Source organism: Myripristis murdjan, chromosome 23, assembly GCF_902150065.1.
Source record: "Myripristis murdjan chromosome 23, fMyrMur1.1, whole genome shotgun sequence".
NCBI lineage: Eukaryota > Metazoa > Chordata > Actinopteri > Holocentriformes > Holocentridae > Myripristis > Myripristis murdjan.
The window spans coordinates 3128387-3140166 of NC_044002.1; the positions used below are offsets into that span (position 1 = coordinate 3128387).

The following is an 11780-nucleotide window of genomic DNA, read 5'->3' on the forward strand; positions in this document are numbered from 1 at the left end:
AATTTTCCTCATCTTCTTAACTATCTAAGGCTGTTAGTACAGAAAGCACGCTCTCTCTCTCTCTCTCTCTCTCACACACACACACACACACAGGGTTTTTCAAAGTAAAAGAGCTGGTGAATGAAACTTGCAGCTGACCCCTTTGAATGAGCGGTGAAGGGGGGTCAGGAGGCGTTGCCCTCTGACAGCTGCCAACATTATCATGCAAACCTGGGGGTTTTGTTTCCTTCTCTGTTGCTCTGAGTTAGAGGCCCATATGTGGAGAAGGGCGGGGGCCACAGAACAGAGCTGGCCCGCTGACAGCTCCAACTAGCCAAGGACAGGGACCGGCCCAAGTCCATTATCCTATGAATAAGACTGACGAGGTCACCCCTGCTGGCATTTTCTATAGTTTCTACATCCTGTCTCTGGACTTTTAAAGCTCATATGCTCTTTGAATGTGGCAAACACTCACGCTGCACATGCAGGCATGCAAAACTATGTCCAGACAGAATGCGAAGAGAGAGATGTGGATGAGATGTGAAAGAGATGTGGTTTGAGTGCAGGCACAATCAGTGGAAGAAGGTGAATGGAGTGAGATGGTACTCTGTTTATAACAGGAGGAAACAGGGTTCCCCTTCAGGTTACAATGGGACAATTTACAAAGCTTAGAAGAGCAAAAGATGGCAGCACCATGAAAAGGACATACTATCGGTCAATCACACTTTCAAATTTTGCTTGCTGCACAAATGTGATATGCATGATGAATCATACAAGGAGGTGTAAGAGCTCAGCCCAGGCAAGACAACTGCTGGCCTGCTCAACAGTGGGAACTGATACAGGTACATTTCTAATGTAAGCATTTTTAAAAGAATCAGGGCTTGACAATGTCTTGCATACAACTAACAACAACCACAGTTGCCCTGGTAATGACACGGCTGCCGCAAAGCAGCATGTGGTAATCTTGCTGTTTCTTGGCTGTGGATAGTGCATAGTGCATGCATATACAAACAAGTGAATGGAAAAACATGTTTTTTTCTGCAGCACCTATGTTGTTCAGAACAAATTTTATTACTCCATGTGTCCCTAAATACGACAAAAAAGATAATACATATACCACAACATTAGATATAAATAGATCTAGAACTCCTCATTCAAAGAAACTGGGATCTGGTCTTGGTGGTTGAAATCCTCATGCCCATGCCCCTGATTTTATTCTAAGAGGTGAGAATCAAAAGAAATACGCATTTGCTACAGTTAAAGTTTTTGACTGAAGAACTGCCCTGTTGCAATAACTCAAAACTATCACAACCATCTAGTGTCAGTCACCATCAGACTCAAGAGGTCAGGAGTTATAAGTTTACCTATTTCACTTAACTTGAGTTGAAGCCAATATTTCTACACCACAATACAACTTATGCTTGCACAAATGTTTAAAGGAGCTGCAAGTGGTATGAGATCCAGCGACAGCCACATGCAGGCTACAGCAAGTGCTAATGCTCTGCCCGTACCAGCGACATTATGGGGCGAGAGTGAAGGAGAAACCAGCAGCCGTGCTTTGCTAACAGCGTAGCTAGGGGGAGCTACACACACGATATGTTGCAAGGAACTGTGATTTAGTTAAATTACATTTTGGCAATTATTTTTAAGAATGTTTGCTGGGGGGAAGTCCACCTCAGTGGCAGGAGGCTAATGGTTAGCATTTGGAGCATCCAGCCAGTATCCAGTATAACACCATGACTATCTTACAGAAGAGCTAGGGAGGAAGTGAAATAATAATACATTTTTCAAAATGGGTAAACCATCCCTTTAAACAAAAAGTAAGCAATTCTTGGCAAATCAAAGACATTACTTGAAAGAAAAAGTCAGTTCCCTCTGGTGCTAAGACTGATCAGGCTGCAGCATGGCAGCCAGTAGGAATATAGTGAACAAAACAACAATTATTATTATTACTGTATATTCCCAACAAAAACAAACAAACAAATAAAAAAAATTAAAACAGCTGTTATTTCTATATGATGTAGTGGCTGCAAGTCTCCTAAAGCCCCTAACACCACTGTAAGACGGTAATATTGTTATTGTTGCAGCCTTACATTTAGCAAGCAATCTGTTTGAAAAAAGCTTTACTCTCGGAGGAGAATTTAAATACGTAGAGGGAAGCCGATTTAGCTGTCACACTACTGGCTAATGGCAGCCGATATTTCAGTTCCGAAAAAAATCACCTACAAGGCTTTATTAAGAGGACAAACCTCTTAAAAGTGCTGTTTGGATAATCATTGTCAGGGCTAATCCCCATATGTGAAAGTGCACTAATAATCTGGATATAATCTAGATGGTCAGTAATAAATGGAGGTAGAGGCCCAGATTGGACCGAGGAAAGGTTCCACTGATGCGCTGATTAGAGGCACTTGGCTCAGCAGACACATGCAACAGAGCCAGAGTTTAATCAGTATGAATTAGGCATGGGGAGGAAAACACATCTCTTGTTCTCTGTTTCAAATTGCTGCCTGGTTACGCGTGTGCACGCACACACACACACACACACACACACATACACACACACGACACACACACAGTTGAGTCTTAAAGAGGCAAACCAACCATTTCAGTTGCAGCGCAGAGTACCAGAGACAGATTACACAACCCAGCAGGTGAGAGACAACAGTACCCAGCAAACATCTGATGGACTACGACATGCAGGAGGTCAAACCAAAATGAGCACAGCATTTTGATATGATTTTTGATATGAAAACCGCAGTAAAACAAAACAGCTGTGGAAACCATTTTGAACTGCCATCACAAAGATTTCCTGATTTCTTAAAACCAGCACAGGCAGCTGCTATGGACAACCACTGATATCGTCTTAGAATTAATTTTGCAACTACATGGGTCTTCAGGGTTGCATCGACATCTGTTCGACGTCACAGTTTCTGCTGGATTCTCTATTTAAGGCACTAGATCACTTCAATCTCACTGACAATATGTTCCCTGTAACTCTGTGGTGACGTTGGTTCGACGGCCCATAACTGTGAAACCCCAATAGTCCAAAAAATGTCCAATTGGACTGAAAGCCCATTAGTCCAATGGCCCATTATCCTGAAAACAAACAGCCATTGCTTGAGGGGTCATTGCTCTGACAACACACACTCTGGAGCTGTTGGGGTTCTGCCTGCTGGTGATGTGCTGAGTTTGGTTTCCTGCTGAGAAATGTATCCAGCCCTGTTTACCCTAACCCTAACCTGAGGAAACCCCTGCCTGAACCCAACCAAATTTACTGAGTGGACATTTTTCACACTGTTGGGGTTTCGATATAATGGGCATCTGTTTTCGGGATAATAAGACATTGGACTCATGGGCTTTTGGGCAAATCTGTACGGTGTAACATGGTGAGTAACCTGATTCTATACAGGTCTACATCACTGCAGATGAGAAAACGGAAGTTGAACAGGGAGAATCAGTCTTCAGTCGATTTGTTGATGCTTGCAGTTTTCCTCCTACTCTTGACAAAACATTCTCCCGTCCAGGACAACGCCGGCCGGCACACAAACACAGCATTAATTAATGAAAACCGAGGAGGGACTGGGGCCGTAATTAAAGAAAAATGCTCCAGTGACTCCAGCCACTGACAAGGCGCTGCGTGGCTGAATTGTGAGCCAGGGCGCCTCCGCAAGCTTTTTCCCCCTTTGGTGTTTAATCAAAGTAAACAAAGAGGAATGAGCAGCACCCTATGTTCTGTGTTGACAGCAGCTCCCTCCTTCCAAATAGAAAACAATGAGTCTTCACCAGGGGTGCTCACCCGCCTACTGACAAACTCAATGAGAGCCACAACAATGGCTCCTTATACAAACTCAACACCCCTCCCAAAAAGTGAATGAGGCTCCCAGCAGCGCAAAAGTGCCTGTGTTTGGCCTTCCTCTGCTCTTCTTCCTCCCTCCGACAGGATGTTACTAGCAAATCAATACTTTGGCGTCCTAACTGATGGGCGTCTATGTCAGCATTGCGCTTTTTCCATTTCCTCCCACATCTCTGAGGTCTCCTGATGGAGGGTGTCACGACAACTTCCCAAGGAGGCTCAGGCACCCGGAGTGCAACCCTGAGGAGAGCGCTGTCGCTGATTCTGCAAGGGATATCAGTCAAGCCTTCAGATGCAGGGTTAACTGTAACACTTTGCTGACAACAGGGTAAATAGAGTTTAAATTTAAATTTAACCATTTTTATGATAAATAATTACTAAGACTGAGGAAAAGCCTCTGACTCAGCATTAAAATCATCATGGCGCACTAAAAGTCTCCACTGGAACCCATACTAATGAAGTTATTTTACGGTTTGCAGGTATTAAATGCAGGTATTTTTCTGAACAAAATCTTTTTTTTTCTTTAGTTTTATTTTATTTTATCTTATTTGGTGACCGTGGTAATTTTCTGGCAATTCTCTTTAAATCATTGCATTTGGCATTCTCATTTTTTTTTGTCTTTTTTAAAAATCTTTAATAAATTGTTGGTAATTTTCTCTATTTTATTCTTGTAATTAAATTTGAAATATATATTAACATTATATTATTACATAGCTTTATGCACCGGCAAAAGATAGTTTGAAAATTTGGTTGGAACCCTCATTTCCAAGGCCAAAGAACATTACAGCCACTGGCGTGTAAGGACAGAGAAAGCAGATGATGGTTGCCAACTCTTGTACTCTGTTATTTGGACACCTTCTCTCCATTCTACATTTGCCAGGAGGGATAATGGGTCCATACAGGTCATTAACAAAAAATGTGTTGGCCACTTGATGCGCTGGAGGACAGTGGCCAGAGAGGGAAGCTGAGGTCTGGGAGTAAAACTTGCAATCTAGCATGTGAAAGCAAATCAGGGTTCAGCAACAATGAGTTAGCAGTGCCAGCTATTTTCCTGTCTCAGTAATGACAGATAAAAAAAAAGGGACTTTGTCATGTGTGGTCCGTCCCTAATGGGACCTTACACTATCTATCCTGGCACTGCCGAAACAGTGAGGCAGCATGGCCCGGTCTTCAGCAAATACCCTTTAGACTTAGCCTGTGATATGCAAATTGAGACTATGACTTTATACAGTGTGCTCCCAACAAGCTGTTTGATGAGTTATTCATGACATAATGTTCAGCCTACTACCGGTGCTCTATTACCATTAACACATCATCATCTGGATCCTGGAAATAAAAAAATAAAAAAAAATCTTGAGCAAAGTTCTACTCTTAAACAGTGTTTAGATATGGGTTTATTACCACAATATTAGATATTTAGTGGATTTCAAAAGGACTGTAGGAGGAGTCAGTCCCCTGGTGGTTGGCCTTTGATGAGTTTTCATTTACCATATGGAGACAGAGTTAACCCTAAAGCAGGCTGATAGCACTGGCTAATGAGCTCACATGGGTGGGTAATAAGGTCATTATCACACTAATCACCATGTCAAAACCAGTATCAGTGATTATGGGAGTGCTGACAAGAAACTTCCTTGTTTTTTATGCTTGGCTTTCCAAGCATGAGGGACTGTTGGCTACCAGACTTCAACATTTGTCTCCTTATTCATTACAAACCCTGTTGGTGTGAGGTGCGAAGCTGGTTCAGATGAGGTTCTTACCACACTACATTTGTCCTTGGACATTTTCAGCGGTGCAGTGATGTGGTGCCATAGTTTAAATGCCAGTATTCTCACCTGGCCAAATCAACCAAAAAGGAAAGACTACAGATATTTTCAAATAAACCACTCCAAACATGCTTGGTGGAAACAACACAGGGTGGTTTCCAGCTTTCTATGGATGGAGGGCTTCCTCACTGCTGTTGAGAGGAATACACTTCTGGATTTCACTCACAAAGGGATGACAAACCCAGGTAAAATGGAGTTTTTCTCATTTCAAATTATTCTTGAGATCTATCTTCACCATCCACCAAGATTTGAGAGTTCCTAAAATTCATTAACTATAATAAAATGTAATTTGGGGGCCTGCATGTTCTACAGTTAACCCTTTACAGCAGAGCTGGCTGGGCTTTAGTTTCTGTTGTAATATAACAATATTGTCTGAACCCTGAGGACCAACCTGCTGTCCAGCAAAGAGAAAATATCCTGCTTGTTGGAACTGAAAGAGCTACAGGTCTTACTAACACTGTAACAAAATGTTAACTAACATTTTCATAGTTAACATTTTTTAGAGCTCACAAAATTTTGGAAGGTCACATTTTCAGACTGCATAGGCCTATGTGATACTCGCTCAACAAGGCTGCCCCGATCCAAAGTGTCCTCTGAATGTAGCCCAAATAAGCAGCTTTCCATTAGCAGAATTTAGAGGACACAGGCGGTGTATCCTTTGCCACCCTCTGAATCCTATAATCTATTTTGTGAAGTTCTCATTTTGGAAAGCTACAGTAGCAGCAAGTGAAATGAGAAAACTATGTACAAATGAAAGCTAATACAAGTGCAATTTGTTATTTATAAAGTTACATTTTAATGTAACTTCGCTAAACTTACATAACTAAGAGTAGCGATTTAAGATGAGGACTACAAGCTTTCAGTTGCATCTTTTTTGAATGTCAACTTACTTTCCTGTGGAGTAATGTTTAACAAGTAACGAGTAAGAGCTGGTTCATCTTGTTTGGCGAAATCCCACAGGATGCAAGGGGAAGCCTCAGTAAACTGTCTCATTTAGCAACCATTAGCTAGCTAGAAGATATGCTTTATGTCCTGCAAAGACCACATCTCCCTTTGCTTAGGGACACATCTAATGGTAGATAGCTAATCCTTGGGTAAAATGGTGGATTTATATCCAGGAACAGCATAAAATCAGTGTGCCATGCTAACAAGCTAACAGTTACTGTTACTCACTTCCGTTTGTTGTGCCTGGTGGAGGAGTGGAGGAGGAAAACAATTTTTGTATTCTGACTGGATTGCGCCGCACTTACGTGTGAAGATAGATTTTAACCATGAGCAAAACCATACATCAAACTTGATGTATGGTTTATGTTTATTAAATCCATGCTGCACACTGTGGCTTGCAATAAACTCATAAGATTGCTCAAAATCTCAGTGTGTAGGCGCCATTAGGAGAAATCATAGGAGAAATCAACCGATAGACTTCTCTGCATAGAGGGGGCATCTTCTACACCCAGTGATCACAATAAAAAAAAAAAAAAAATTAATGAGAAATTGCATTTTTGTGATTTGCTTTTGTTTCTTGCAGTCCCCAGGCTGATAAAAAAAATTTATTAAAATGTGTAATCCTTCCATAGTGCAGTTTTAGGTCAAATTTCTCTTAAGGACCTTCAGGTCTACTTTCAATACTTCATCTGCCTCTGGTTGAAACTCCCTTAAGAGGTGTTGTGGTGAATTTAATGATATCACTGCCACAGTTATCTACCTGGTAATGACCAACAAGCATGAGTCTGTAAGTTTGAAGTGAAATGTACTGGCTTGGCAAGGGATGACAACATCCCTTCATCATCAAGTCTTAAGATGTTATTACTGTAACTCAAGCTACCTAGCTCAATATTTAAGTTACATTGGTACAATGTCATGAATATGTGGGGAGGGGAAAGATGCAAGCTGTAAAAGTAGGTCATATATTTATTATAAAAATAAATGATATTTCATTAGTTTAAACTGATTAGTTCCAATAGAGCACTGATTGCCATGAAGTGTAAATGACCTTTTATTGATTGGTAGGCAGGTTTAGTCTTTTTGGCAGGTATCTGACTGGTGTCCACTTAAGAAACCCAGTGAAGAGTAATGATGGTCTGATTAAACACTGTCTGACAAAATGGCTGCTTAATCCCAATGGATATTCTAAAACACCTTGGACAGAGAGTTTGGCTCTATTGCTGTGCTGAGCTGAGATCTGTCTGCTGAGAAACAGAAAAACAATGAAACCTCTGATGCAGGATACAGAGGACAGACTGAAGCTGCAGATCATGACTCACATGCACAATGGACTTGTCATTCTCATCTGAACTACAGGTGCTACATGAAACTTTTTCAACCATCAGTGTATTGTTGTCAGACTAACTGTGATACCTTGACATAATTACAGTTTACAAATGAAGCCATGGTTGAGCTGATTGTCATCCTCCATTCCACACCAGTGGTATTGTAACATTCCCCATAAACATTGTTGCTTCTGCAAAATAAATTATTGGGTATTTAATCATACCCATGAAATACTAAATTGAGACTACTAAATTCTAAAATATGACCCCATTTCCATTTTTTGTCCACTTAATTTGTTATCTTGCGCTCTCAAATTAAAGAAAAATTGTGCCCACATTAACCTAATTTGTGCTCTACTCAAAAGAAAACATGCCCGCAATCCGATGGTACAATGAGATTGGAGTCCTGCTGTTGCATATGCGGTCTGGGAAGTTACGCGTCCAGTGTGCCCAAAAATACATAATTTATCATAGAATTTATATTGAATTTTAATGATCATAATTTATAGTACATTTAAAATTCAGATATCTGTAAACACTGTGTACATCCATCTATAGTGATGCAGTCTGCCTTGCAGTTGATTTACAATCAGTCTTGGAACCCATCAGCTACCATCAGACGATGATTTCGCCTCTGGGGACAATGTCCAATTTTGTCCAATTTTTTGGGGTTTCTGGTGTAACTGCTGGCTGCTCACTTGTGTTTCTGATTCAGTTTCTTTTTCATTTATTACACTAATCGACCATTTCCCTACGCAATACACAAACACTGATACTTTCAAAGGTGTTTTATGTCCAGACAACATTTTGGCCAATGAGTTCTGCTGCTTTCGCCTCCCATATGGACTGTTTACCTGCATAAAAGCACTAAAAGTAAAACAGAAACCAGAACGCATCTGGTACCAAAATCTTATCCTTTGCCTACATATTCTATATATCTGTTTGTACTGATTACTTTGCAATGAAATCAGTGACTTGATCCAAATCAGCATATTGATGCTGGTAAAGTTCAAACACCCCTATGATCTTCATTAGAATTCTCTTGCTCACTATAATGCCATGAATATGTCTCAGTAACACATCGTCATGTCAAGATACACCGGAATCAAAGACCCTCTATCTAGACCCACATACAGGGCTGCTGTCAGCTTCTCAATTACATCATGGATACCTTTTCTTTAGAGTACAATCCAACCAAAATGTGGATACAACTGTATGAACATGAGAGCTTGAAAAAGCAAAATTGAGAGCACAAAAAAGTAAATTGTACACACAAATTAGGGTTTGGGGACATTGATGTTGTATTTCATGCACACAATTTTAAAAAAAAAGAGCTGAGATTTTCACCATCTGCCGGAACCGCCAAGAGATTTAGCATAGTTGGCTCTGGAAGAACAGCGCCCTCTCTCTTTTTTGTGCTGCAAAGACATTCAACAGATTGCCTGCAAAATCCAACGTGGTGGCTCACAATGTAAAATACAGTGTGCTTTGGTTTGTTTACAGTAATTATAGCAGTGTCCCATAATTAAATGTGGTAATGATTCATTGAGGCTTAAATGCTACATGTAACACCTTTAACCTTTAATGAGAACACCAAGTACACATCATCAACCATTTATAGCCAATGCTACGCCTTATCCCTCCTCTTTCTTTTTCATTATGATGAAAATCCAGGAGAATCACAAATAATTTTTTAATGTATCAACACCATGGCAGTGGCAGATATTAACAGGAAATTGGAAATGCTCACCATCAGATAATGCTGCACATAATACTGTTACTGCCAGATAGCGGGGGCATTTTCGTGCGCTCTGTCTTGAAGGCTTTCACAACATTTTCAAAGATTTCAATATTATCATTTCTTTAAAGAGGACATCTAATAAACAAATTCCAGTATTCAAGATTTGAGTGTTTGTTGGGACTGTGATGGAGTTTGAGCAGACAATAAATTTAAACAGGTATGAGACTTTTTCATTGTTTCAGTTTTGATCAGTCAATAGGGCTCAGTCAATCAACCCTGGGGCTACTTCAGCCGCATTATATTCAGGTGTAAAGGGGCCGTCAGCTATATCAATGCTGTTTTATATTGGTGATCCTCAAAGTGGGATTGGGGGACCTCCAGGGGTCCTTCAGGGAATTCCAGGGGGTTTCCAGCCAAAAAGAGCAACAATCAAAACCCATTATAATTTAATTCACTAAAAATTGTACCAGCTGGAGAATATAAGAATGACCATAGCACATCCTACGTCTCAGGCAGTAATCTTCCCACGCACTATACAAACAATCAGTGCTACAAATCAGTGCTAAATATGCGTTGGACTGATGCTGCTTGGGACAACCTGGTTAAAAAATGGGCGAAATAAAATCAAACAAACAAAAAACTCTTAGATAGTGCTACCGAATGGTCTAAATGGGGGTGTGTGACACAAAAACATTTGACATCATCTATTCAGAGAAGAGTGAGATGAGGCAGAAAATGTCTGTCTGTATAGCCTAAAGGGGTAATATAGATGATGAACTACAGTCACCAAGTGCCAAAATTCTGCTTTGAGAAATCCTTGCAGCAGTTTGAGCTCAAGGAGCTGGGCAGCGCAAGAACTGGTGGGTTTTTATTATATGTGATGGTGCATACAGAAACTCAATCACAATAAACTGCAGCGACTATAGGAGGCCTTATTGCTGTGGATGTGAAGGCATCTGATCTCTAGACAGGTGTATGCTCACTATATGTGTGTGAGGATATGTTTCCACTCTGGAAGGCTTTTTGTGCATGTTAGTATTGATGTTTCCTAGTGTGGATGCAGGCCCACATCCACACTGATGGTGACATGGCAGGGAGTCACTGAGCAGCCGACTGACCCAGTTTCTCCCGGACAAACGGGCTGCTACAGAAACCGACTTGATGTGCCACAATGTGTTATCTCACAACTTCACCATCACCAAACTGGAAATATAAACGATGTACTATTTCCTCTTGGCTAACTTCCCTCCGCGTCTTTATGTAAATAAATCCAACTAGGCAGTTCACTAGTAAGCCCTGCTTCCACAAAAGCCATAAACCGTCATGCTTCACATGATACCCCAGACAGGCGGAGCGGCACAGGCTACAGATACAATATTTATTCAGTAAAACGCCTCCTTACCTGGATCAAACACTGGAGATAAATCGCGAGGAGGGCCGTTGACACCATGGTAGCGAGCGGACAAATCACAGGAGAAGAAGTCTCTTTTTATTCCCTCAGCCTTGGCCAGTATGCTGCGCATCCAAACAATGGCGATTTTTCTGCAGCAGCATCGGAGCGCCACAGCGCGATGCTCCCAGCGCCTCCACACACACACACACACACACACACACACACACACACACACACACACACACACACACACACACACACACACACACACACACTGAGCACACACACAGAGCAGAAGGAGCAGCTACAGTGATATGGAAGTTACTTGTAATGCAGAGCTGAACGCATTCCTGGGGCAAAGCGCGGCTGGAGCGGGACACTGTGCGGAGCGCCGGGCTGTCGGTCTGCCATGCTGCGGGGGAGATGAGGCTGGTCAGGGCTCAGACGGACTGCCGGTCGCCCCGCCCTGATCTCCGGAGGCTGGAGGTCCTCATCATCACAGCGCTCACAGGGAATCTCCGTTAACTCTCTGTGCAGGAGGGGGAGAAGGGGGAGGAGGAAGAGGAGGAGGAGGAGGGATGCGGGCCTTTGGTGCAGGACAAAATCAATAAAATATTACAGGCGTTTACACCTGGCCTAGAGTCTCGGATGGAAAGAAACAACACGCATCAATTAGTGTTCAGCTGACAGAGTTTTTTTTTTTTTTTTTTTTTTTTTCCAG

General features: G+C 41.6%; 1 protein-coding gene across 1 annotated transcript in view; it reads right to left on the bottom strand.

Annotated features, from left to right (window-relative positions):
- ptpro (protein tyrosine phosphatase receptor type O) overlaps positions 1-11206 on the bottom strand; it is a 61746-nt gene extending 50540 nt beyond the window's left edge. The window contains exon 1 of the mRNA XM_030045850.1: positions 11069-11206. Within this exon, the coding sequence (XP_029901710.1) occupies positions 11069-11116 (48 nt within the window). The 5' untranslated portion in view covers positions 11117-11206. The remainder of the gene's footprint in view (positions 1-11068) is intronic.
- Between the last annotated feature and the right edge of the window lie 574 nt (positions 11207-11780).